The sequence below is a fragment of the Anopheles bellator genome, chromosome 2, assembly GCF_943735745.2.
Source record: "Anopheles bellator chromosome 2, idAnoBellAS_SP24_06.2, whole genome shotgun sequence".
Lineage (NCBI taxonomy): Eukaryota > Metazoa > Arthropoda > Insecta > Diptera > Culicidae > Anopheles > Anopheles bellator.
Genome location: NC_071286.1, coordinates 52,950,319 through 52,977,485, shown reverse-complemented (window position 1 = coordinate 52,977,485; position 27,167 = coordinate 52,950,319). Strand labels below are relative to the sequence as shown.

General features: G+C 49.4%; 4 protein-coding genes across 5 annotated transcripts in view; 1 reads left to right on the top strand and 3 right to left on the bottom strand.

The window, feature by feature from the left end:
* LOC131211635 (histone acetyltransferase KAT7) overlaps positions 1 to 19,664 on the bottom strand; it is a 58,309-nt gene extending 38,645 nt beyond the window's left edge. The window contains exons 1-5 of the mRNA XM_058205200.1: positions 19,647 to 19,664; positions 19,417 to 19,591; positions 17,354 to 19,347; positions 17,089 to 17,283; positions 1,444 to 1,537 (exon numbers count right to left, since the gene is read on the bottom strand). Coding sequence (XP_058061183.1) covers positions 1,444 to 1,537; positions 17,089 to 17,283; positions 17,354 to 19,347; positions 19,417 to 19,591; positions 19,647 to 19,664 — 2,476 coding nt within the window. The remainder of the gene's footprint in view (positions 1 to 1,443; positions 1,538 to 17,088; positions 17,284 to 17,353; positions 19,348 to 19,416; positions 19,592 to 19,646) is intronic.
* Positions 19,665 to 19,863: 199 nt separating this feature from the next.
* Positions 19,864 to 21,222, top strand: LOC131211636 (glutaminyl-peptide cyclotransferase-like). Its single transcript, XM_058205201.1, has 2 exons — positions 19,864 to 20,023; positions 20,110 to 21,222. Exons 1-2 carry the CDS (start codon positions 19,946 to 19,948, stop codon positions 21,043 to 21,045), a joined length of 1,014 nt encoding a protein of 337 aa, XP_058061184.1. The 5' UTR covers positions 19,864 to 19,945; the 3' UTR covers positions 21,046 to 21,222.
* Positions 21,223 to 21,924: 702 nt separating this feature from the next.
* LOC131210875 (sphingosine-1-phosphate phosphatase 1-like) lies at positions 21,925 to 24,466 on the bottom strand. Its single transcript, XM_058204185.1, has 4 exons — positions 23,912 to 24,466; positions 23,582 to 23,832; positions 23,343 to 23,515; positions 21,925 to 23,281 (listed from the first exon to the last, which is right to left on the bottom strand). The coding sequence occupies exons 1-4, from the start codon at positions 24,285 to 24,287 to the stop codon at positions 22,864 to 22,866; spliced, it is 1,218 nt and encodes a 405-aa protein (XP_058060168.1). The 5' UTR covers positions 24,288 to 24,466; the 3' UTR covers positions 21,925 to 22,863.
* A 263-nt stretch (positions 24,467 to 24,729) lies between these two features.
* Positions 24,730 to 26,795, bottom strand: LOC131210874 (CCR4-NOT transcription complex subunit 10). 2 transcript variants are annotated; one of them, XM_058204183.1, is made up of 3 exons: positions 26,675 to 26,795; positions 25,151 to 26,620; positions 24,730 to 25,090 (listed from the first exon to the last, which is right to left on the bottom strand). In XM_058204183.1, exons 1-3 carry the CDS (start codon positions 26,761 to 26,763, stop codon positions 24,730 to 24,732), a joined length of 1,920 nt encoding a protein of 639 aa, XP_058060166.1. In that variant the 5' UTR covers positions 26,764 to 26,795. The 2 variants fall into 2 exon arrangements, with proteins under 2 accessions (XP_058060166.1, XP_058060167.1); XM_058204184.1 differs by having other exon boundaries at positions 25,151 to 26,583; positions 26,675 to 26,768.
* Between the last annotated feature and the right edge of the window lie 372 nt (positions 26,796 to 27,167).

Below are 27,167 nucleotides of genomic sequence, written 5' to 3'. Positions count from 1 at the left end.
AGCTCAGCTTGATAAAACTAGAACAGAATCGTGGTCACAGAGAACACACTGCTTGTGATATTGTTAATAATTTACTAAAATTTTCTTATTGCCAAAAATCGTGTTTGGAAGCGAAAATCTACAGCTCTCTGTTGCTTTTGAAAAATTATATGCTATGCGATTGCCATCAATTCGATTAGTATTCAATTCTAGCATTATAATGAGTCTAAGTACAAGTACAACACCCAGTAATAGCTACAAAATTAAGAAAGGAAATCTCAGCTTTGTTGAGAGATCAGTAACCGCTCTGCAAAGACCGATTGATTGGCTGTTGGATTAATTCGGTTGAGGCAATTCGGCCAATGTTTCTCCGAGTGACTCACAGGATATCACGGACCGTGCGCCGTACGGAACCTCACGCCACGGCCCGAGGGTCCTGACCCGGCTATGCGCCTTACTTTTCCAATGAATAATGTCATAAGGAAGCGGCGAAAAAAAACCTTGCGAAATATAGCGCGTTACAACCCCTATTCTAGTGGGGCCACAAACAAACAACAAATCCTTCCCCAACGTTTTTGGCATACATTCTTACTTCCGCGATGTTTTACTTCGATAAGCCATGTTACATATGTATGGTAGTTGTTGTTTTCAACCCTTTTTAATCGGCAACCAAGTTTACCGAGGAGGGGTCGTTCACCTCGCGGCGCCCATGCTGTACGCATGGCCGGGGTGGTTCCGATGGGTTGGAGTTGTGCGACACACACTGTATAATTAAAATGTTTCAATGTTTTATAAAAAAAAAGAAATAAACAAACCACCAAAAATTAAGTTCAACAGATTGTGACGAGGCACGCTCGTGGAGCGCCGTGTGCGGTGGCCACAGGATTCTTGAGATCCTTCAACCGTCAGTACGCTGGTGTCGGAAAAAGGGAAAACCCCCGAAAGGAACCCATTTCTGCTCGGGACATTAGTTTATGGCCACTTTTGGCCACTCGCTCACGCGGCCAGCCCCCGGGCCGACCGGGTGGCATCTTATCGACCCCAAGTGATCGGAAAAAATATGACAATGAACCCCGCCGTGTGGCCAGACGGTAACCAGAAGACAGTATGGTTCGGGCTAGAGAGGGTCGCACGAGGACGCGCTAGGGGCAGCAGTTGGGCACCCACCCGAGGACAACCACCGCCGCCCAGACGCGTGGTCGGCTGTAGGTGTCCGAATGGCAAATGGTAAAAGTATGTAAATTTGCAAACATCGCCCCTTAGTGCCCCCAACCCGGCCTTTCTGAGCCCATTGACGCGCACGCCCCGAACGCCCTCCGCGCCACGCCACATGCTGTCGTCGTCGTCGGCGGCGTGGGGCCCATAGCCACCCGGTGCGTTGCTGGCGAAACATAAAACTAGCCTTGAACCGACCGGGCCGGTTGGCCCGGGGAAGTAGATGGCAGGAGGTGTGCAGGTACTTACTAAAGTCGATCAGCAAACGGCCGTAACCCTTGCGCTGGTACGGTGGCAGGGTGAGAATGCACGAAACGTTGTAATTGAGGAACGAGTTTTTCTCCTGCGAACGAAAAAAAGAAAGCAACAAGAACAAACGGGCCAAGATAAATAAAATTAAACATTAAGCTGTAACACTGTAATCTGTCCGATGGGCGACTGTTTAACATAATTTATACACATTTTATTAGCATAATAATTTTTTGAACGTATTGCAAAACCGCCAACCAACCCATGGCCAAATGAGCCAAACGGAACGACCCCGGACAGCGCCCCAAATTATGGATTAACCGAAAGACGGCCAGGCAGGGCGCAGGATAAACAACGCTGGCCCAACATAAATGCTCCCTCTGTTTTGTTGTTTTTTATGTTTTTCTAAAGAAGCTTTTAGTTTTTAAAAAAATAAGGCTCTTTGCGGGAGACGCGATCAACTTTCTCTTCGAAAACTGACTGGAATCTCTCTCCAAACACTCGAATCAAATAAGTTTCAAATCAGAAATAATTAATCAAAATTTTAATAATTCGAAATAATTTTGCGAAATTTTGGACTACAATCAGGAGAAAAACGTGCTTTGTTTCGAAGAAAATAGACTAGCGATTGTATGTAAGGTACTCTTCTTTGGCGCAGACTTATGGGATCATCGAAATTGAGATTGTGAGTTGTTGATTGTTTTGTCCACCTCATCTGGGGTCAGTGAAATCATCCATATGTTTTAGCAAATTTTGGCAGCTTTTTGGTCTCAAAATGACCGCTGGATTTAGATGTAAGGCTGTGTAAGGTAAAACCAGGAAGCTGGTTGAAGTGAGCATTGGCGATTATTTCAACATCCATTTTTTAGTGTTTCGTGTGCTCGTCTAAGCATTTTAAGGACTTTGTACTACCGAAATCCGCCTATATTTTTTCATGTCTTCAACATAAGATCCGATCTACTCAAATTTTTGTCTCGTGTTTCGCTCAATCATCTTCTTGCGTTCAGTTTGAAGTTATCCTTTCGATTACCACCGGATTCTGACTTCCGATCAACAGTCAAGCGATCGAGAAGAAGTGGTTTAGTATGCAATTTAAAGTCGAGCGAGGAATTCTGTCTGATCAAACGAACATATATTTCTAATGTTACACGTTAAACAAAGTTTCATCATTATAGGCACTGGTGTTGGAATCAATTTACTGTGGCTTAGATAGTTCGTTGATGTCGCTTCGCTCAGTGTAAAGCACGGCCCCGGCCCGGTACCATTTGTGCGCCATTTATCATCCCGTTGCACTTGAGTTTATCATTTACGGTCAGCTACATCTTAACACGTCGCTATCTGATTATCGGCGACCGATAAAGCCGTCCGACGGCGTTATGCGCAAAAAAAACGGGAAACGATGGCCCTACTAATGATACCGAAAAACATATGTTCCTGCCATGCCGTGGTCTCGGGGCCCTCGGAGCGGAGCATAACATATGCACGGTGCCGCCCGAAGGCTGCCACATAAGGCTGGCTGGAAAAGCTCATTACACGGGCTCACCGCAGTTAAATCTTGCAAACCCAAGAGCACCCCGAAGATGTCCCGAACAATTTATGCTCAAATTATGAAATGCCAATTAATACGCAATGACGCACAGAAAGCCGGCACTGTCGCCGGCAGAGGATGTGTCCCTTGTCTCGGTGATCGTTCGTCCGTCAGTCCGTCCGTCCGGGCGATAGTGATCTTACAAACAAGAGTGTAAACAAATAAACTAGCTGTTATAATTAACTAAAAAAAAGAGCGGGCGACTCAACAACGGATTGGCCTTCCGATGGAGGGGTCTCTCGATGTGCGTTCGGTTCCGTCATCATAATTTTTTTTTGCGTTTTAGCGTACGTTTATTATTTATTTTAATGTTACATACTTTTGTCCCGTAACCCTCCCGGGCGTGGTTAGCGTATTCGGATGTGCCCCTGTTTTTTTTTTTCGGGGGCAGGCAGTCCAGGCAGTCGAGGTTCGTGGCGCTGGTAGCTTCACAGCACACGGCACCCTTTAATTTGCATTAAATTATGGTTTCCAGTGACTCCACGACTCACGCTGGACGCGGCTGGTCGGTGGCGCGGTGGATGGCACTTTTGCATGCAGTGGGTCTTTTGGACGGTTCGAACGGAGCAGCTACCGTCTTGGCACGACGACATCGACGAACGAAAAAAAAAAACGGTGGCCCCATCATAATCTTATCTAAAGCATCTGCGCACGGGTCCACAGTGACCGGGGACCCGAACCGAAAGGTGCCAAAGATCCGCACTACCTCCGGGAAAACGACACCCGCGGGACTCACTTGACCATTTCCATTGCGAGTTTTGGGGAAAATATGAACTCATTCTGAATTCGGTGGCACGAAGAAAAAAACCCACACTAAACCGCCAACACCACCTTGGGCATACAGTGGCCCCGGAAGGGTCGTCCACCGAATCCACCGAAGTCGCTGCTGTGTGCCGCTTTCCAGTGCTTGCCTTTTATTGTTGTTAATATATCTGATTCAATATATTTTGTTAATTGCGTCTCATAAAACCTGCTCAACCGCCGTAGTGTGAGGGACCGCTTCCGAGGCTTCCGAGGAGATCTCTATCAACTAGATTCAAATGGCTCGCAGGCAGCTCGACAGAACCCAAGAACTTCTAGCCCTGCTGCTGTTGCATAAGTATTTGTTTTTCTTTTTGCTCTCATTTTCTCCACGGAAGCCACAAAACCGTGCGGTCTCGCGCTCGACCAGAGGCATTCCGGGCTCCGGGGAGCTTCCGCACGAAGAGAAGAGGATAATGATGAGCATCGAGAAACCGTGTGATGTCAATACTCCTAATAGCATGATACCCGACCATGCAATCCTGACCCAAACGGGGCATCAATGGTGATCATCAGAGTCGGAGCTAGTGCGCGGTCGTCGGTGTTAATGATAACCATCGGACATTCACGGACAGTGTCGGGGGTAGCAAACGAACGTCGGACATGGCAAAAACGCTGCTGTTGCTGGAACCCCATCAACCATGATGGGGCTCTCGGAATGGTGAGATGGTGTTAAAAAATTTTACCATTTTTTACCACACCGTAAACCTAAGCTGTTGACCTAGGAGTTAATTTAAGAAATGAAAAATAATAGTAATAAAGCGGAGTGGATGACCCAGATGCTCGGAGGCTCAAAGTAACGCGACATTAGCAAAAAGTGAATGGTGCTAAATGGTGACGCGAAGTAAAATAGATGTTTGAAAAGGCAAAGTAAAAGGAAGGAACCGAATCGGTTGATAATGCTCAGTTCGAACTAACTAAACGAATCTTTGTTACTAAACGATTTAAGTGGAGTTATTCAAAGCCACAAAGAATATAAAAAAAACGTACGCACACAGAGTTCAAGTGTTCTGTGCAGCTGTTCAAGGAGATGATCGTTCTCTGTCTTTTCGGTAGCGATTAAATATCCGATTCGCATCGATAAATTTAGCTGCTATTATCACCTAAGCCGTTAAGCTTTACTGTCCCTGATCAGGCTCGTAAAGAAGCAAACAAAAAACGAACCCACCTTCATATAATCAAAAAGACAGCCCGAAGTTCCGACACGGACTGTTTATTGAAACATGATCGTTGTTGACTCTAAACAAGCGCTCTATCGAAATTAAACCATCATTAACACTAATTATTCGGAACCGGCCTTTTTTTCTTGCTGTAATCCAACCGTTTCTATTCCCATCTGATTAGGGACGGGGGACGATAGAATACCAATTAAATGCTTTTTTGGCTCCATGTCACGCCTCCCACACACACCACAGTGGTTTATTATTGAGACATATTTTTTCCTGTCTTGGGCCCACAATAAATAAAGATTACACGTGTTTCGCTACAAAACCAATACGGATCGCAGGAAGCCCAGCAGCGGAAGAATTCGGAACCAAACGTTGACGGCTCGGCTCGGGTTGCTTAAATTTTACGCTTCAAGATCGACTACTACGGTGCCACGGAACATTAAGTCTGGTAATTTCCGGTGATATCTAGCTTCCCGCGATCTATCTCTTGAGCCTTCAGGCGCCACCCGTCACCGCTGACCAACCCTTTTGCTCCCTGTGCCTTAGGAGTTCGAACAACTCATTACTGACCAATCTGGCCAGAGTAGTTCGATATGGAGCTACAGAAGTGCTACCCGATAGTGCCACCAGTTAGGGCTATGGAGCGAACACTGCCAGAATCCGTGCACAATAGGACGGCAGATTAGGCCCGAAGTTGCGGCATTAGCATGCTCTTATGTTTTTTTTATCTCCGGCGATCACTGTGAAAGTAAAGAAAGCTTCGGCTAAGGGACTAAGGACATTAAGGACGACTGCAGAACGAATTACAATTTCGAACGTTCCTCTTCAGATAAATAGCAATATTAGGGTAAGAATACAATTCTCAATTGATATTCGGACTATACAACTATATTATAGTCTAGAAATACATCAAACTATGGGCCTTAAGGTTGAACAGAAATTCGGTTAAATTCGTCGGTCGGTTCGACAAATCGGAGAAATTCGGTTCAATTCGGTTAAAATCCCCATGTAAGGGTTTCTAATAAACGATGAATAATGTGAATGTCTGCACAACGCCTTATGAAAGTGAGGCATAATACACAGATTTACTTAGTTTTCTTTCAAAAATTTTAATGATCCTAACTAATTTTCAATAACTCTTCGTCGAATGATGATCTTCGATGTTTATAGTACACCAAAAATCTATTTTAGACGGAACGAAGCTCCGATGTCAGCTAGGAGTAATCCTTATTTGCACCAGACTCCATAGTCACGAGATACGAGGATCAAAATTGTGGGTATCGTCGAAACGCACTCCAAAGGCGTGCCTCAGAAAACTCTTTTGGCCATGCAGCAATCCCACCGTGCCCCGGCCGAGTAGGAAGAAAAGGAACTTGACAAAGTGGGGCTAACTGGCTGCGCGGCTAAACCTTGCGCTAAGCCCCCAAATCCTTCGTGCAGTAGCAACAGCTTCACTGGCACCGCACAAACCACGACCCAGTAGTCACCGTTGTAGAGTACCTTGCTGCCTTTCCATTTTCTTTCGCCGGCAAAGGAATCATTGACTCCGGTTTTGGAGGCGCCAAGACCCTAGAGGCACCGCCCGGCCCGGTGATGATGAGCATCATGAGAGGCGAAAAGGCCAGCACCAGCAGGCAACCGATAAGAACCCAGAAAGAGCGAAAGAGAGAGAGAGAGAGAGAGAGAGAGAGAGAGAGAGAGAGAGAGAGAGAGCGAGATAGCGAGTGGGGCGGCGGTAGGAAAACAGTTCACCTAATAGGTAATCCATACAAAATATGTGCTAATTTATGTACATTCATTTGGAGCATAGTGCGATTTGGAAACCGGCGGCCAACGGCGGCTTCAGCCGAGCAGCAACCGCTCCGGCTACCGCACCGCCTCCGGCTGGCCATCGCCGGCCGGATCTGGTACCCACGGTCCCGCGCCTTGGGAACGAAGATGCCGCTGATACGATTTTCACGATCTAGCAGCGGCCCGCTAAGGAGAGCAAGTTCGCGGGTTTTAGCGCAAATATTCCCGCTCGCCGTCCAGCCATTGCTGGTACACTAGAGGAACCATTAACCAAAACCGCTCCCACCCCGTGGGGCGGGGCGGAGGAGGTGCACCCACCGGTGCGGTGAGCGGGGGTTACCTTTTTTTCCTTTTCGGCCGGTGAAGGGGCCACATTTATGAATGAAACCGCGGCGCAGTTGAGATTCGAGTGGAAGGCACACCGAAAAAAAAAGAGAACGGTAACGCGGCCGATTGATGGCCGCGGGCTCGACTGCTCCGCGTTTTTTGCGCCGGCACGAAAGGAAAAAAACTAGCAAAGGGGTAGTTAAAACCGGCCGCCAGAACCGCTCGAATGGCATCTGGAAATGGTCGGAAAATTAGGTACCTGGCGGAAAATATTAAAACTATCTGTTACGAGCGCGCGGGCTACCGGTTTGCGCGATTCGCCGGGCGCGGTTTTGCGGTACGCAGGTGGCCCCGCAGCGCCCTATCACCTACATGTGCTCGTGTGCAAATGACTTGTTTAGCCGAGAATGCGGAATAGAAGAGGGTAACTGCCGGAAAACAGAAACAGGCCGGAACCGTGCGGAACTGTGACGTGAAGGTTTTTGGTGGCGAAACACAACAAAGACAGTTCTTTGACCTTGAAGCATAAATCGAAGACATAAAACATGTCAAAGTTTGCCAGTTGCTCAAATTTGATAAGGAAACAGTGCTGATAAGGGAACAGTGCTAAGTATTGACACGTTTCAAATATATAAGCGACAGTTTTAAAACGTATGTTGAAAACCCTTTTCTTGTTTGTATCAACTGCTTCGTCGGTTTATCTGTTCTTAACAATCTGCTCTGGGTATCTTTTTAAATTGGGCGCTTCGGCTTATTAAAAATAAATCAATTACTTTCTATTGGCATTCTTATTATTACCTTTTTTATTTGAAAAGTATGCTCCAATAAATATTGTTTCTACCAGCAAGCAGTATTATTAAGCATTTTTTAAGTTCAAGTATCTTTCGTTATCCCAAAAAGATTAATTTTCGACAACAAACCAGGACTTTGTTCTCTAACAGTGCTCTAACAGTTTAATCAATCATTGCTTCTTTGCAATGAAACATTCTACCTAATAAGATTTTCTAATCACAGTATATTATGGTGCTGTTATTTTCGGTCCTGAAACACTTAATTTCAGAAAGTAGCGAAAACCATGAAGTTAATCGAATGAATTTTGCATGTCTTAAACGACAATAACAAGCAACACAAAGCAATAAAATATTAAATAAGAACAGACAATTGCAAGGCTTGTCAAATAAGGCCTTAGAAAGCATAGCTGTTTAAATAAGTTTAAAAGAGACAGTTTTTTAGAAGAACGGACCGTGCCGTATTTATAAAGAAACAGTTGCTAAACACAAAAGTTAGTTGCTTTTGGGTGAGATCACACCTCTTCCGATTCCTTACGGTACAATACTCCCAAGATGATGCAATAAAAGCGAAATGCGGGATGATTTACCGAAATGATTAACGAACGATGCAACGCTGCGGTTCTTTGGTGGGACCAATGGGCGAGTAAGTGAATGTATCGCGCTGCTGCGGAAAATATACGCCCATAAATCCAACTTTCCACCCAAACTCGAAATCATTTGCATTCAATTCAAAGTGCAACCGCGCCAAAGAAATGCATCAACGGACCAACGGACGGAAGGGGAGAGGCCTGCACAGAAAACCCGGGGTATGATTTAAGCAAACAATCTCCAAAGCTGATTACATGCTGCAAATCGCGTACGCTTCAAACCGCTGGAGCAAACATAACTTCATAACTGACCATCGTTGGGCTCCAAAGACGTCTGCCCGTGCTCGGAACGGCAAAAATGAACTCGGACACCAGGAAAGCCCGGAGCGTTGTCAGGTTAATTATGAGTTGAAAATTTATTTGCCCTTTATTGTTGGGTAGGTACGCTTTGCATAACATTTTCGGGCACATTAATCGTATTTTTCCTGCCTTGGTGACAGCGCCAGCACCGAACGGAGGCCGCCAACAACCACTGACCCCCGGTGTCTCCTCGTTCGGGTTTAATAATGTCCACATTACTTTGGATTTTTCATTCGCCACTTTGGTTTTTTTTCTTCGTCAGGCCGCAAGAGAAAGAAAAGGCGTGAAATTATTCATTAGGCCCCGTACTGACCGCGTAGCGAGTAGGTAGCTGACAAGTTTCGAGCTAAACGACAAATTGAGTGCAATAAATCTTCTTCAGCTTTTTCGCGGTTAATTTTTATTGTATGGTTTTCTTGTTTAAAGATTTATAAGAAAAACCACCGCGACGGGTGCGAAGTAAGGCCAAACATGTCTTTTATGTCTCAACCACGCGCTCCGGTTCGGTCGGTCCCGTGGCCGTCGGTGCCGGACAAAAAACCCCAATAAATTATCACCAAATCAGGAGCGAACGGACCGTGCGTAGGTGAGCGAAGGCGAATGAGGCCGGTCTCGGTCACAGCGTTTTGCTTGTAAATGTACTTTCACAAAAATTAATCTCGCGGCCTTTTTGCTCATTGCTGAGTAAAGGAACCCCCAACCAACAGGACGTCGGTCCTGAGGTCAGCTTACAGATACTGTCGAAGCACCCACCTAAGGGGACTTTTATTTCATTCGGCTAAAATATTACCCAGCAGACCTTAGCAGAGAAAAAAAACAATTCTCTTATCTTAAAATCCCGCACGCGACTTCGCAAACTTCGTTCCGGCCAATGTAACTGATGGTTGTAAATAAAACAAACGTTAACTAGGAACAACATTCATTTAACATCGTCGTGTTCTAACCGAATTTCAGTTCATGCTTGGTGCGCCCTCTGTTGGTGGGTTCGAACACGACTGCGCACGGTTTGATCAATCAACAAATCTAACCATCAAACTTTATGCTAAATATAATCAGACTCATAAGGTGTGACGTCCATTGATTAGGGCAGAATTAGGATTAGGATACAATATTTAAGACGTTGGCTTGTTGGGCCATCTCCTGAGTTTACTAAAGTCATGCATCGAGCGCGATTAAGTTCCGAGTGGTTGCCAAGCGACGCGACGTCGGGTAGCACGTTAAATTTACATTAGACAACTAGCCTTTCCAGAGTCCTTTGCTGTTGCCATTAGCGACCGGTGCAAATAGTCACGGCCAAAACTGCATTCCGCCCAGCGCCCGAGGCAGTGGACGCAGCTCACCGACTGACAGTCATTTTCGCACCACCGACGAGCACCATCCTCTATTGCTTCACTAAACACCGTTCAAAACTGCCGAAACCCAAGCTGACATACCGCAGCAACAAAGAACCACACAACGGCAAGGGCCTCATCCAGGACGAGTGGTGTGGTGCGCGTTGTTGTTGTTGCAGCGCTCCAAAACAGGAGCACCCCCACGGCACACATCAATCAGATAATTGGTATTAAAATCAGTTGTGACAAAAAAACGGGCGACCCCCACTCTAGCAGAGGGTGCTCCGAAGGGTCCGACCGAGGACTGCACGCAACAATAACTTCGATTCTTACCATCCCGAGCTGGGGTTCTAGAGTCTGGAAACGAATTAAGCGTGCAGCGTTCGCTTCCGGCTCTCTCTCTCTCTCTCCAGCGGGTTCCAATCAGCCACAAACGCCCGGATCGGACGCACCACACAAAGGATCAGACGCGTCGCTAGCGGAACCGCGTGGCGCGCGGGTCGCCAGCCCAGACAACACCCAGCCAACGCGGAGGCCAAACTCCGCGCCCCGTACGCGGACGAGCTAAAGTGAATCAAGAAATAATAAAAAATATAACTGTTGTACAGACCGTCCACACTCACCCGAAAACATCCCGCCAATATCCAAGCCGCGGAAACATAAACTCGCACAATGGCTGGATGGCGGGCTGGCGCAAGGAATCGGTCGGTGCGGCATCAAATTTTATTATCCAGCTTCCTATTCGGCTGCCTTCTCGGGTTACTCACACCCCACGCTGTCTGGTCCCATCCCCTGGCCGGTCTGCTTCGGTCTCCCGCGCTCCGTGTCTAGGGTGCCCTTGTGTAAGTGCGCAGCGCAAAGCCCGGCAATCCCGGCCGATATCCCGCTATTCCCGGGAGCGGTGCCCGGGAGCATCATCTCTGGATGCGTTTCCTGGCTGGGGCTGGCCCCGGGGACCGACTCCTACGCAGACGACGCGGACATGCATTCATCTTTTGTCGTACGCCGCGCGACAAACACACTCCCGTCCGCGCGCGGAACCTTGGCAACATCCGGCAACTCCGGCACCCTACGCGATCCGCATATTATCAACCGTTTATTAAATATATACATATTAAACACGCTAGCGGCCCGCCTGCGTCTCTACTAGCGTCACTAGACGGAAACTCGGCGCGGAAACTCCCGGTATATCCTAGGCCGGGTCCGGGGGGCTCGACTTTGGTCCCGAGTTTGGTGCACCGTGGCGTGCCGCTGACGGATGGCCCGAAACGCACGACACGCCCGACAGGAGTTCTGGGAGGAAGTTCCCGGGGCGCGACACCGGCAGCCGTTCCCTCGTGTTCCCGGCATGATGGACGCGTCTCGCGCGTCCCGGCAAAAAAGAAAGGGCAATGACCGAATTTCACCCAACCAAAGGCCACTCGGTGCGGCAACGCATTCTCGCGCTGCCAGGTCTCGTTGACCTTCCCCATGGTCGTTGGTTTGGCGGCACTCCATTTACTACGCACCCCGGGCCGCGCCACGGGCTGCACACCGCGCGTAGTATAACGGGCACGCCACAAACACCACAACAGCGGACACACAAAGCGGAACACAGAACGATCCCGACCGGATGTGGCGTGGTTGTAGAGAGCGAGCGAACGCTCCGATCCAGATGCTGAATGGGAACGTGCGCGGGTTCCACTCTACTACTACGGAAGCAGAGGCATCCCCAGCAGCCAGGCTGGGGAAATGATGTCCCGGCCGGGTCTAGACTAAGCGCACGCTACGTGCTCCACATTTCCAGACACGCAGACATTCGCAGCAGCGCGCCCCCGGGACACACACGGCATAGGCCTCTAGGGTGGGCCCGAGACGGACCACCACACCAACCTCGGAGTTTGGAGAGTTCGTTGGCATAGTATTTACGATGGAATCGGGATAACACGACACGCGCAGAGAGAGCGACAGAGAGAGGCAGTCTGCAGACGATGACGCCGCTAGATGACGCTTATATACTCGCGCGTGGCCTCGCGTAGTAACTGCAGTTCCTGTGTGTGTGTTCGGCCCATCCGAAGGACGAGAGGCGATTTGAGGCGATGCCGTCATCAGCACCCAGACCCAGACACAACTCACACCAAGCGAGCAGCAGCTGTACACAGCGCGGCACCGGGACGCAGATTCCCGGCGATCCTGCAGACCGCGACCGGGGGCGCGTGGAGTTACTTGGCGTTGCAGTGTTGATGTTGTTGAGCTTCTCTCGCTCGTGCTCGTGCCGGGTGCCGGTCTGATGCGGCAACAGGGCTCGCGTACTCGTCCTTCACCTTCACCCAGTCAGGGACACACAGGACGGAAAGCAACATCCAAAGCGCCCACCAGCGTGGGGAGAGTCCGTATCCTTCCGTTGCTCGATTTACTCTCTTTCGTACTATTCCGCTCTCTCTGCCGGCTCGGAGTGCTTCCAGCTGGTATGGGTCGTCCTTGTGTAGAGTACTGATCTTTCTCGTCTCTCTCTCTCTCTCTCTCTCGCGACTCGGCGCAGACCTACGGTGAAGAGTGAAGTGAAGAAAAAACAAAGCCAGACGCCAGACGCGCCGCCAGAAGCGCGCGCGGGATGAATCTGGCGGACGGGGGGGGACGGGCATTTATGTATACAATGCCCTCGACATACTTCCACCACTCGACGGACCCGGACGGACAGCATCTCGCGGCGACGACGACGGCGAACACCCCTCGGTGGTAGCATCCCAGCCGCCTCCCCTTGCTCCCGGGCGCGACCCCCTCTGGCCTGTCTGTGGCGGATGGATGGTCGGACGACACCGACTCCGGTGCTGCTCTGCCCGGTGGCACCCTACTCTCTCGCTCTCTCTCTCTCGCTCTGCTGCCCAAAACCACTTCGTTATCCTGGCGTGCGCGTCCTTGCAAATCGAAAACCAGTTCCGAACCCACCGTCACCGTCGCGGCCTTTCGGTCCACACATACCGAAACAACCGGAACCAGCACCAGCAGCCGTGAGAGAGGGTTGGTTGTGCGTCTAGCGCGTTTGGGGTCATTGAAATTTTGATTGCATCGTTTGCAACAGTCGGCCAGCCGCCGGCGGGAACCCCGCCAGGTGAACCACCCGGCGAGAAGCGCAAGAGAGAAAAAGGATAATTCGCGGATCCTAATGCGCGAAAATAAATGCCAAACAGGGACGCGGGGGGGGGGAAGTGCGCACCGAAGGATAACGGGGAACCTCCCTCGGTGATGCCGGGATGCCTGGCCCGGGGGGGATGAATAATAAAATCGATGAGCAATTTTTGTGACATTCTATTTTATTTATATTGTCAATACGGAGACTGACTGCGTGGCTAGAGGGAGAGAGAGGGAGAGGCGCTGGTTTTGCGTCCTTGCGCGGCGTTTCCTTCGGGGAACCAATCAACGGTTGTGTGTTCCGCCGCGCTAGCGGAACCGTGGCCGTGGCCCCTGGATGGTGGTTGTAAATTTTCAAAATCTCACACACCACCGCACACCCTCCCACCCTCCTGGTTAGTTAACGCTGCGGTGAGACGACGTCACCGTCTGTGTCCCCGGTACCGGCTGATCGAATAACTTTTGAATCTCTCCGTCCAACGTCGGGGTGTGTGGGTGAGAGCGTCTAGACATGCCAGAACCCCTTCCCGGGCGGCCCAACCCAGACAGCGAGAGCGGGAGGGTCGCAAAAGTTAACCCCAGACGTCTGGCTGCGGTCAACGATGACGACGACGACGACGGCGCAGGCGGCCGGTCGTCCGACGCAGTCGGAGTTACTGCTGCAGAAAAACCACGCCAACGGGCAGGATGCTGGCCGGCCCAAAACCAGGTACGCTACGCTCGCGTAGAGGAGTTCTGGGCTGGCCACGAGTCAAACCCCTGCGCACCCGCGGCACCGACACCGCCAGGACTTTCGATCTCGTCGTTCCGGATCGTAGTTCGAAAGTTCATTGACCAATTCATTGCACACGCTTGGCGTACGATGCCCCGTCTCTGCAGCGCACACAAACACCCATACACGTTACCCGGAGGCAGAGCGGTGCATCCCGTTCCTGGGATGGCTACGTCACACAGTGCTCGTACACACACAGACGAAAAGCCCCTCCGAAGAAGCCTTCGGAAGGAGGCTCCGAACACTGGGCTATGCACTTCCGGGAAGGCCAGTGGCCCTATGCCACTGCGCAATAATACACACAGAACAAGGAGCGCTCGGTGGATGCTGTGGAAAACTGGTCAACCACCGCAACGGCGAGGCAACGGCATCGAGGGGCCGCACGGTGGAGACGCCTGGTTGCACAACGCCCTTCTCAAATAAAGGTGTGTGTAGAAGACGGTCGCCGCCCTCAGACCGGTCCGAAGGCGTCGAATAAATCGTCGAAGTTTTTCGCATTTTTTAGCGGAAAAACTATCCCCATCGGTACGTTGAACTACGCCGCCGAAAGTCCAACTGCTGAAAGAAGTGGCAAATATCGGGGCATCAAATTTGCACGAAACTCTTCCGTGGAGTCCAGTTCCGGGCATCTATTCCCTGCATTACGACATACCAAGTGGTGAGCCTAAAATAAACACAGAGATTCATTTCCTACAAGCAGACTCGTTGCGTAAACAAACAGCTCACCACGGGACCACGGTCTCCGGCCGTAGGGCAACTCGGCTTGCCCAAAACTCGGTGCTCCCTAGCCCGCTAGTAGGATCACATAAAATCAAATCATAATAATTGTCCTTAGAGAAGTACTTAAAGGGCTCGAAACGGTGCAATAAGAGGGCCCACTCATCGCTCCAGAGCGCGTCCACTCGTTAGGGGACGTTGGTTTGCGAAGTGAGCAAGAGACAGGGCATGGAAAATTGGAAAATTTCAAACCAATTTCAATGCCCATAATCGCCAATCATGGCAAGATTTGCCTTAGCCGCACTCCACGTGCAGCCCTCGGAAGACAGAGCCAACAAATGAGCGGCAGCAGTCGTGGACACACGGAGAGGGGCCTCACAAGAATGAAGCATCATCAACCAGGAATCCTGTTCACAATGGAAGACGCGAAAAAAGACTCACGTTCACGGGGATTTGACCAGACGGCCAGGTACGATCCTGTCCACTCCGTTCCGTCAACGAACCTGGGGTGAGGTCGTTGGACGTTCTGCTAAATCCAACATTCACGTGCCACTTGGCCGTGTTCGCGACACTCGGCTGGCGAAAGGATTGTTGGTGATCAGCGCAGCTGCATTTTGATTACTCCTCGCCGAGAGCGTACAATTTTGGGGAAACACCCGTTCCGTCGCAGCCACCGGACCGGTCAAAGACCTTTGAATGTTAATTGCTTGTTTTGCTTTTCTCGCCTCGTAAACTACCGCTGGGTGCCGGGCAAGGGTTTACAAGTATTCGGAAGCAAAGAATCGCCTCCATGGAAGCAGCCGCGACCAGGCAAAAAAGCGAACTTTAATAAACTTTAGATAAAATAAACAGAAATAAATCACGCTCACACCTTGCCCCCGTGCGCTGCACTCAGTTTTGCGCACCTATCGTCGGTATAAACACACCTTTCGCAACCCGAACCGAATCTCCGGGAGAGTCGAACATTGAGATAACACGGAACGGGAAAAGTGAGACAACAAGGTGCGCCCTGCGACCAAGAAGCGCTGAAAACATGTCCCCTCGTCGGTCACTTTTGCAACTAAATGCAGTAAAATAATTAAAAACAAAACAGCTCCCTTCATCAGCATTCACAAAAGCATCCTCCGGGTGGTCTGGGACACCGCCGGGACAGTTCGATACGATCGAGGGGGCGGTGACCAACGAAAATGTCCAAAAATGTGTAGAAAGGTCCGGGCCGTCTGTCCGTCTGGCCGCGACGGTGCGACGGCGGAAGCGAGTGTGACGAACCAGGAAGCAAAAACCTTTACTTCCGCTATACTTCACGCCAAAGCACCGAATCGTGGTGTGGGATGTCGGCGTGTGGCGCACGGCGAGATGAAACGAACAGAAACAGGAACAGGAACAGACAGCGTACCACGAGACGAGCGCAGCAGCCGCGCGCTGCTGCTGTGCTGCCGGCCCGTTCGATGGTTTGCGAACTCTCTCCCGGTTTTCGTCTGGTGTCGGTCATTGGCCCCGCCAGACGGGCGTTTACCGGCAGCCTTCGGTGGTGGTGGCTTGCTGGTGGTTTGCGCCGTATATTTTAAACCGAACCGAACCGGGGCCGTACACCAACCTCGGGCCCGACCCGAAAGGATACGCCAGATGATGGTGGTGATGGTGATGATGACACCATCTCGCTCTAGCGATCGTTATCTCACTTGATCTCATTTATCATCTACAATTTCCTCATTGTTAACCCATCTCTGTGACCTCTTTGCAGGTGGAACCAAGGCGCAAGCTGTGCGGAAGCTCTCGGTGGTTGGGTGAGTTTTTTTTGTACAGTTTTCAATCGATTTGATTCGTCATTGCCAGGAGGACTCATGGTGACTAATTTTTCAGCTGCTTTCACGCTACACGCAGGCTAACGACGTACCATGCATTGGTACCAAATTCCCGTATATACCCAAAATGACTCGTATCAATCAAAAAGTCTTCGTAGGGATCGAAAATTCGATAAAATCGTAGAGCCAAAAGGACATTCAATTAGTATTTGCAGCGGCAACGGTTTGGCTGAAAATATTCAGCGAAGCCGCAGTGGTGAAATATTTCAGCTTCATCAAGCGTTTGCCATGAAACGACAGAGGTCGCTGTCGGCGCAATGGTTACACTTCTGTTTTGGACCGCTACCGCGATAAGTGATTCTTCTTCTTATCCGACCGCTACAACCGCAGAGACAATGTTGATCTCTGTTTCTTACTGTAACAATCTATAACAACCAATGGCGTGGCAACAACGAACCTTACGGACTCTAGCAACCTAGGGGTGTTGGTACTCACCTTGCTAAAATATCCCACCGTGTGGCATCCATCGTTATCTGCGAGCGTCATAACGTAAAACAGGAACGGTTCCACATCGTAGTAGAGCGTTTTGTGGTCTAGGAAAAACTTGGCCAGCAAACACAGGTGCTGACAGTACTGTTTGTGTCGCTTACCGTCCACCTGCCACACGCCAAGTTTGTTTTTGCGATAGATCTGAAAATGCAAAACGAAAATGCGTGAAAAGCGCCATTCGGAGGCTCTCTCCGTTCCAAGATCCTACTACCTCATCACCCGGTGGATGCCGCCAAACGCATTTGGCCGCGTGCCGCTTCATGCCCACCTCAGACTTTTGGTAACGCAGGCAGAACTCGCACAAGTAAAGTTTGGGAAGCCTGGTGGCGTCATCCGGATATGGCGACTGGTACCACACCTGCATACAGTGGCGACCCATCGAGATGTACTTCGTTCCCTTCCCCGTCACCATGTCGCCCAGCTCCTTGTCGATGCTTTCACTCGATAGCGCCTGTGCTTCCCGGAACAGCTGCAGATCGTAATCTGGCACTAGACCCTCCAGATTGGGTTCGGGTTCAATTTCATTACCGTCGCGATCGAGAAGTGGTTTCGGTCGCTCCGTACCCGGTCCTGGTGGGGGTGGCGGTGAGGGCTTAAATCGCAACCGTATGTCGCGAATCTTTTGCGCGTAAACCTTCTGGTCGGGAGTTTGAATCTTCTTCGAATTCTCATACACCGGCACCGAACGACGGCGCTCCTCTTCGCGCTGTTTACGCTCCACCAGCAGCTGCTTCGTTTGTTCGATTGTCATATTGTGGTACAACGGGCAGGCCTCCAGCGTAAAGTGTTTCTCGAATACGCCACCCATGTGGCCGAGTGAATCGCACTTTTCTACCGGACAGCACCGCTCAACTGGTGCCTCCTCGACGACCGATTCCTTCGGTTTATCATTCAACCGCTTACTGGTACTCAAACTGGCCAGATTGTTCTTGGCCTTACCCTTCGATGGAGCACCTGGTGGTTTTTTTACCGGACTCTTTGACGCCGACCGGTGCTTCACACTATCCGCTTCCGAGTCCGTATCGGAAGCATTCTTCCCAAGCAGATGCTTTGATTTGCGCGTGCTCGCGGATCGCGTCAACTTGCGGGTCTGTTTGGTTGTTTCCGTGTCCGACCCAGATCCTGCGGCTACGGCTGCCGTCGACGGGACGTCTTTTGAGTTGGTTTTTTGAGGTGTTCGTTCGAGTAGTCGCTTGATGGGATTGGTCGAGTTTTTCAACTGTGGCATTACGGCTGGCGAGGGTGACGAGTCGTCGGACGATTCCGTTTCCGAATCCGACGTTCCACTGGATGACGAATCGCTTGAGCTGGACGTGGCCGATGAGAGGTTGGTCATGGACGACTTCACCGATTTGCTTGCGGGAACTGGCGGGCTCACTTTACTGTTGCCACTTCCGGCGGCCGGTTGTGGCTTTACTTGCGCAACAGGTTTCATTGCGCTGGTTGCTTGAAGCGAAGCTTTTCGTGGCCGACCACGGCCACGCTGCTGAGCGCAGGAGTTGATTGCCGAGCTGCCTGATCCGGAAGCATTCTTATCGGACTGATCGGATCCACCGCCACCCGTTGGACCACCACCGCCCGGCACAGCATTGCCGCAAGTCGAACTGGAGCTTGACGTTCGCCGATCATTCAAGTCCTGCTTTTCCGGCGCTTTTTCGTCGTCCGATTCCGACGAATTAACGGGTGAGAAAATACTTTTCTTTTTTGCCTTCGTTGCCGGCGTGATCGTAGAGGCATTAGAAGCCGCCTTTTTTACACCAACGCCACTACCGGCAGATCCGTTGTTGTTGGGTTTATGTAAACTTTTCACAACTGTGCTGGCCTTGGCTGCGCCCTTGGTAAGGGGGACCGCGCTCGGGTGATGGTGCTGTTGCTGCTGTTGCTTGATGACAGAAGGTGGTACTTTGCCCCCGGTGATCGGTACAGATTTCGCATCCTTCCCAAGAGCCGAGGAAGTCGGTTTTTTCTTCCCCAAATCAGCCGATGGGCCTTTTTTCTGAGCCCCAGTAGACTTTGCTTGGCTCGGTTCGGGTTCGGAGTCGTCGTCGTCGCTTGAAGAAATGGAACTTTTCGAAAGCTTCTTTTGCTTAGCCGCATTCTGCCGTTCCTTGGCGGCCTCAGCCCTACTATTCGTTCCTCCTAGCTTGCTAGCAGCACTCACCACCTCGGAACTACGACGACGCTCGTTGGTTTTCGATAACGAAGCTAAAAATAGTGGAACAAAGTGAAAGGCCGATCATCACGCAACGTGCCGACACTGGCACTCAGTGTTACCGTTTGTGCTAGAGCCGGGAGGTGCTGCATTATTTCCGTTGTTGCGAGATTCTTGTGAGCTAGACGAATCGCTGCTAGAACTACCGGAGTCGGAACCACCGGAGCTTCCCGAATCCGAGCCGCTTGAATCCGAATCCGATGAACTGGCGCTACTGGACTCGGTTGTGCTGGTCGACTGCCAAAAAACCGTTAGGTAAGCATCACTTCAACGCATCCAATTGCACATTTACCTTTTTCCGGTGTGGCATTTTGTCTAAAATGCTAAAATTTACACTAAACACATAAACAATCAACCACTGCGCTTCCTGAAAACAACTTTATGGAAAACTTTTATGGAATTTGACACAAAAACGTTTCACGTTGCGTTGTTTACATTCAAGAATTCAGGATTCGATACAAAAGTCATAACAGAACTGACAAATCAGTTGCTCAATCGTGGAACGGCAATCTTGGGGAACGGTTCGAAAAATTCTTGCCGCGCCGCGAAGATTTGCTATCGCACCTTGTGATATTAATCAATCAACCCAAAATGCCACGAGTGCAAACTCTCCTTTACTTTCCAGTGATAGCACTTATTGTCTCGCACGCTCACGCCCAGAAAAATGTGGTAAGTACATCGGTTAGTCACCCTTGCCGAAAAATTTGGCAACCACGTCGCATGGCCTTGATGGATTGATAATTATTTGCTTTTAGCAACGGCACGCTCCGTCGCAGCTCTCCGTCGATGGCCTTCACCGGTTGGCAGAGGCACCCTTTGAGATGGATGAGGCTTTGAGCAAGCTGCTCGTCGAAAGAGTGGTCGGCAGCGAAGGCCACGAAGGAGTGAAAAACTTCCTTATTGATCATATGCGCCAACTATCGTGGACGGTCGAGGTAGATGAATTCGAAGACACGGTGCCCATTTTCGGAAAGCTACAGTTTTCGAACGTGATCGCGACACTCAACCCTAACGCCCAGCGGAATCTCGTGCTGGCGTGCCATTACGATAGCAAATACTTTCCGAACCAAGGCTTCATCGGTGCCACCGATTCGGCCGTTCCTTGCGCGATGATGCTGACCATCGCCAGCTCGATGAGCCCATACCTCGCAGCTGTGCGCGAAAACACGGACGTAGGCCTGCAATTCATTTTCTTCGATGGCGAGGAGGCTTTCGAGCGCTGGACCGCCACGGATTCGATTTACGGTGCGCGTCACCTGGCGGCGCGATGGGAGCAGGAGGATCGCCTGAAAACGATGGACATGCTAGTCCTACTCGATCTGCTTGGTATGCCGGAGCCGAAATTTTACAGTTACTTCCCCGAGACGGAAAAGTGGTACGTGCAGCTCATATCGGCCGAGAAACGGCTCGATGAGGTGAGCCACCTCGAAAATTACAGTACCAGCAGTGTGTCCCCGAAGCAGCAAACCATCGCTTACTTCCAACCTCATTCCTTCAGTGCCGGCATTGAAGACGATCACATTCCTTTCCTACGGCGGGGCGTACCAATTTTGCACATAATTCCGAGTCCGTTTCCGGATGTTTGGCACCAACCGACAGACAACGCAGATATCGTTGATTTACCGACGGTTCGAAACTTGATTCGGGTATTTCGCGTATTCATTGCCGAATACCTGCACTTACCTTTGTGACGCTCAAAGGACGAATTGTAACAGCAATTCGTCGCCAGAACGGTGATTGGTGTAGATAGTACTTATGTCGTAATTGACCATTTTTAACTGTTTTTATATAGCTACACCCATTCCGACGTACTAGTTCCTCCTAGAGAAAAGTGAAGCATATCGCAACAACTGGCCCTTTTGGTCCATTGTGCAATACATGGTTCCATGGTACATTGTAAAGTTAATAGGTGGTGGAGGCAAAAAGTTTACACGCTAAAAACCAAACAACCTGTGACCTTGGCAATAAATACGTTTTTTATCGAACGAAGGCTGCGTGTCGTGTCGTTATCGGTTTATTGCAGTGTGACCATGGTGCTGGGCCAATTGTTTTTTTTCTTATTCATTCAATCATAGCTTTTTTCCGTAAAATGTATATAAGAATCAAAAATGAACCCGATTATTTTTTGCGAAAATGCTATTTTTAAAGCAAACAGTTTTTTTTTTTTTTTTTTTTTTTTATTATAGAGATTTTGAGTGGTGTGCTCATTCGTCTCTTCGCAAACAGTTTGTTTGGAAAATTGAGAGGTCACGATCATGTTAAGCGATCGCGTGTGAATCCATCCTATCCATTGTCTATTGGAAAGTTATCTCACGAACCTGATCACCACACACTTGTTGTTGGTTTGCACAAAACACTGTACAATATCATTAAATCTGCCAGAATCATTGATGAATGTTTAAAATTGAGTGAGCTTAAGACTGGAGACTATCTCATCAAATTTGCATACACAATTTGTTCGTAAAACGCTACACTTCTTTCAGCTTTTGAGCGTGGCATAATAGAGCGAACAAATTAAAAAGCATCGTTATCGAAGTTTAAATTCATAATTTATTTTTCTAAAAGGCGCTTTTCATGTCATTTGAATTCGACGCGATTGGTCAAAACGGCTGGAAGCAAATTTGATTTTAGTTTCCTTTATTATTCCCTCCCTCGACCTCACTACACACTACCAAATCACTAACTATACCTCGCGTGAAGCTTAATTCGTTACGAAATGATTTGTCTTTGAAACTTTAGCTACAAAACGTTCTGCCCTTTGCTGCCAGTGGTAGCAAAAACATCGTTCACTTTATTGCCCCTGTTCCACTGTCGCAGGCTCTCTCCTATCATTTCCTCGCGGAGACTAGAATACTTTGCATTTGCTGGCCCATGTTAGGACCTTACGAGGAAGGGACGCTGCTTACGATTTGGTCGTACTAGGGGCAGTTTGAATTCGTTGCAATTGGTGTGCGGTTTGCCAGTTGCGCTAAGTAAGCTCGAACTTTTCAAACGATCGTCCCGATTTCCGTCGAGCCCTTCGCATTGCCCAGGAAGCCCTTTAAGGGTCATGATGATGATGAACGATGAACTAATCGCATTATTGTAAGTCGGAATTTGTAGATCTTTGTGGCAATTTGTGCTGCTGTTACCTACAACCTTATTCGCACAAACACTTTGAAACTGTGCTCGTGGAGAAAGTGAGATTAGAGTCTGAAAAGGAGTATCGGAAACTACAAATCTGTCATATGATTTGTTCACATGTATCGTATACTACGAAAGTAGATTATTGCAAGTGAGTGTAGCGATAATCGTGACGCTATTCAAAGTTGCTTGATAAATGCGTAGCATAAGCCAGTGGAGAACGGGTTCTGTGTATTCCCAAATCAGTACGGTCCTGTTTGTACTGCTCGTTTTGCTACTGGAAGATTGGTGATGATGCTGTCCTAGAAACTAAAGAGCCAGGGTGGTGGATGGAATGTTATGCGTGTTGCGCTTTGCGATAACTACACTAGCTGTTTCACGTGGAATTAGATTTCCGTGTAGAAATCCGGTCGCCCGATATTGAGCAATTTGAATACACTGGGTAACAGGTACTGCGTGTTGAAGCCAATCACACCGTAGGTGAACAGTTTGTACGACAGTTCGACGATAATTTTGTTCTTGTTCTCGAGTGTGTTCTCCGATCGGCGTAACTCGTTCTTGTCTCGTCCGAGCAGAAAGCAGACGAACGCATAGGAAATCGATTTGGCGAAAGCACGCGAAGCCACGATACAACACAGACCAAGGACGGTTCGCAGCAGTAACAACCCGAGCATGGAGTACGACGGCCAGATGACTTCGTACGGTGGTGGTTGTATCGGTTGCTGGAATTCGCCCAAATGATAGTGCAACCATGCACCCAATTCGATGCCGGCACAAACGCTTACCGTCAGCGCTGTGTCGCCCCTGAATTAAGAGAAACTTGCAATGGTTAAAGAGAAGAACAAGTTGGCGTGCACTCTGTTACCTGGTTGGGGTCCATTTACCCGAATCCGGGTAAAACACAATCAGCAGTATCGATATGGATAGCACGAACAGTGGTGACCAACGGGATGTGACGATTATGATATCCAATCGATCCACTAACGGAATCAAAGGAATCATCAACAAAACTACCAGCAACAATCCTGCTATAATGTCCTGCAATTGAGCGAAAGGGCCTGGGTTGTTAGGTTGGGTTGATACGCGTGGGCCGCTCTCACTCACCAATACACTGTGCATTCCAAGGTAAACTCGGCTTACGCAAATCACCGAACACCAAACTACCGCTATCGCCAGTCCGATGGGCAAGGAGTAGATGTACCGATTGTAGGTATAGATCAACACGGAAAAGGGAATCGCTACCGAGACCATCGCGTGTGTCGAGGGCATGCCGTATTCCAGGCCCCACTTTTTCTGCAACCTAGCCACAGGATACGTTGGTCGTGGCCACCGTATAATGTCCTTAAGGCTTTGCCCTAAAAAACAAATGTTAAAAGTATTATTCGTAGACAACGCGTTGGCCACCGGTGGACCTGGCTAGCGGATCTCTCGTACCAACATACATAATCGCGGACCACAGCATTACCACCCGTCTACCGACGGCACTGTCTACGTTCCAAAACCAGAAAGGGATAAATGTGGCATAGAAGATCTCATCCCCTAGTTCGGTGCCCACGATGAACAGCACGTACCAAAAATTGTTAGTCACACGATAAGCATTATCATCGATCTTCTTCTTGTCACCACCATGATTTCCGGTGGCGCACCCATTCGCCAATCCATTGCTTTGCACACCGTTTCGGGTCGGAGTCGCCGACTTCCCGTTCGGCAAAGGGACACCATTCGCGTGGTTCCGTTCGTAAACGATTCCAAAGTATTCCTGGACTTTCACTACCAGCTCCGGGCTTTTGAGATACTCCAGTGAGTACATTTTTGGCCGTTATCTTTCGCGAACTATCTTACGACCACGTTGGAGTCCCCGGAGTAGCAGCCCCGCAGCCCTGTGCCGCAGCTCGAGACGCGATTCACGTAACTTTACCCTTTCCTCTTCCAAAGGACCGGCGTCAGTTTGAACGCATCTTAAGGCGTTAATCAGCACGAATTCCAGGCTTTTCCAGCAAGAATTCCAGGTCTTTCGGCAAGTGGCCGAAAAACCGACTGTTTGTGGCTGAAAGTTCTCACGAATGTCAATCCCTTCGTTTGACAGCTGTTTTGTCAGCAGATGCTGAACACGAATTTAGAACAATTTAGTACGATAAGGCAAAGTTTTATCTAGGCGGCTACACGAAGCGTGAAAACTAGCGTAAAATTAATTTTTGAAAATGTTACTATTCCTATTCCATTTCCTACAGAAAATAATTTTATTGCTCAAATTAAATTAGATGCGGCGAGTCGTACCGTATTAAGAGCCGGACTTTGTCGTAGTTTCCCAGCAGCAGCTCCTGGTACACATTCAACATTTTCAGGTTTGGCACTACCAGCGGGTGATTACAAGCATTCATCGACACTTTCGCCTGTTCGTAGTCACCTTTCAGCATTAATATCACCGCCCGGTTGTAGTGCATCACGGTTTGGGCTGCATCGGCGGAATTGACGTTCCAATGTGGCGAAGCTCGCATACCGAAATCGTCTCCGGTCAGCTCAGTGATAAACTTCGGTTCCAGATAGTTGAGCGCCTCTAGTGGGCGATTCATCATGACCAACGCTTCCGCAGAATACATGTGCGAAAGTAACCTGTGCAAAAAAAGAGGTCGATTAGAATTTAATTTAATGAGTAAAATGCTATAAACGCACAGATATGATTGCGGGAGGTCCTTCACGGTGAGCATCTGTTTGGCGTACTTCAATGCCAAGCTATATTCGCCAAGGCTGTTGAGCACGTAACTGTACGCCGCCAGAACGGCGCACTTTAGTTTGTTAAACGAGGCCAGCTTCATCGGCAACGAAGGATTGCAGGGTACCCCCTCGTACACCTTATCCCACGCCACCGACCGGTCACAGTTTTCCGTCTGTCGCACAAGTTCCGGTTCGTGCAACTCGAGCAACGTTACCGAATTGCGCAGACAGAGCGCCCCAAATTCGAGCGTCGTGGCGGGTATCGCGAGCGATTGGTTACCGTCCGAGACGGGCGTTTTCGGGGCTGGGCTTAGAACGTACTTCCTATGCACACCGTTTCCGACCGAACCTTGTGAAATGTTTTTCTTTTGCTTCAGCTTCTCCTGCCGGTGCACCATTATGCAGCACTCGGCCAGTCGCAGCCAAAGCCGCGGATTGTTGTGGAACGAGTTCAGCACGATCAGCAAACATTCGAACGCTTCCTTCGGCCGCTGTAAGTGAAGCAGAGCCAGCCCGTGGTTGTACAGGATTTCCGGTCGCTTTGTGGCACCGACACAGTACAGTGGCGACCCCTCCACCTTCTCCGTGGACGTATCCTCGGTGGCGGATTGATCGAAGAGCAGCGCTTGCTGGAAGAACCGAGCGGCAAGCGCGTAGTGCTTCACCGAAAAGTGAATCACACCCATATCGTTGGCCAGCACCGTGTTTTGGTCTTCTCCGTGTCGCTGTACGCTCACCGGGTCGTTGGTAAACTGTTTCGACAGCTCCTTGGCCGCCATCTGGTAGTCGTTGCCAAGAAAATACTGGTGCCCTTTCAGTATCGAGTACTCGGAAGTGTCTTCCAACGGAATCGACATATTCTTCTTGCCATTTAGCAGATTCGAACGAATCAGTATCAAGCGGAACTCTTTGCGAAACTCCTCGAACTGCAGCTCGGAGATGTCCTTCCTGCTCTCATTATCGATCAGCGGTTCATCCTCGTCCGAGTCGCTCAGTATGGCGTAAACTTGAATGCCCAAGCGATTCTGCAGCATCCCCAGCAACCGGTTCGCCTTCTTCGGTTGATTTGTGTCGAGCAGCAGGTGCACCGTGAAAATACCGGCCCTACGCAGCAGATAGTCATCCAGCCGATCAAAGTGGGTCATCACAGCCAGCATGATCTTTAGAGCGGCCAAAGGCTGTTTGAAGTGGTACAAAACGATCGCCTGGTTCACATAGGCGGCACACGACTCACGGTCTTTGATTTCCACGGCTCGTATTTCTCCCAGCAATCCCGTGTGCTGTGTCATAGCGGTGCGGAACTGATCATAGCGACGGAGATCACTGTTGTAGAACTCCACCACCGACTTGTTGTGCAGCACCTTTGGATTTGCGTCCTGGGTTTTCAGCAGCTTTTGCAGCGTTTTCAGGCATGCCTGGTAATCGGCTCTTGAGAGACGAGAAATGAGTTTGTGTAAGACGGGGCTTCAGTAGACTACTTACTTTTGAAACTCGATAAAGGCTTGGTGTTCAAGATCGCGTTCTTGCTCACTCAGAGACGCCTTTTTGATCGCTTGATTCGGCTCTGCCATCACACTAAATCTAAATACGATATCGATATCGAAGATTTACGAACTCAAAACAAAATACTGTATGCTGACTTTGTTTGACAGCTATCAAAACGAGTTGCTGAATACGAGAGGTGGGATTTCTTGCTCGTTTGAAATATTTTTAAACTAAGCAAATTATTTATAACGGTTTCGTTTGGAATGCCACGAAATCAATGCTATATGTAAATATATAATTACATTTTAATTATGTTTTTGAAATATTTTTCAAAAGCCATTTCGATTTTTATAGCATCACCGATTGAGCCCAGGTGACATTTCTACCGTAGAAACGTCAGAGCTGTCAGACGATTTTAGAATTTTGAATTCATTGCCAAACGTCGCCGCTCGCGCCTCGACATCGACTGGTTTGCGGCTTCCTGAATTTT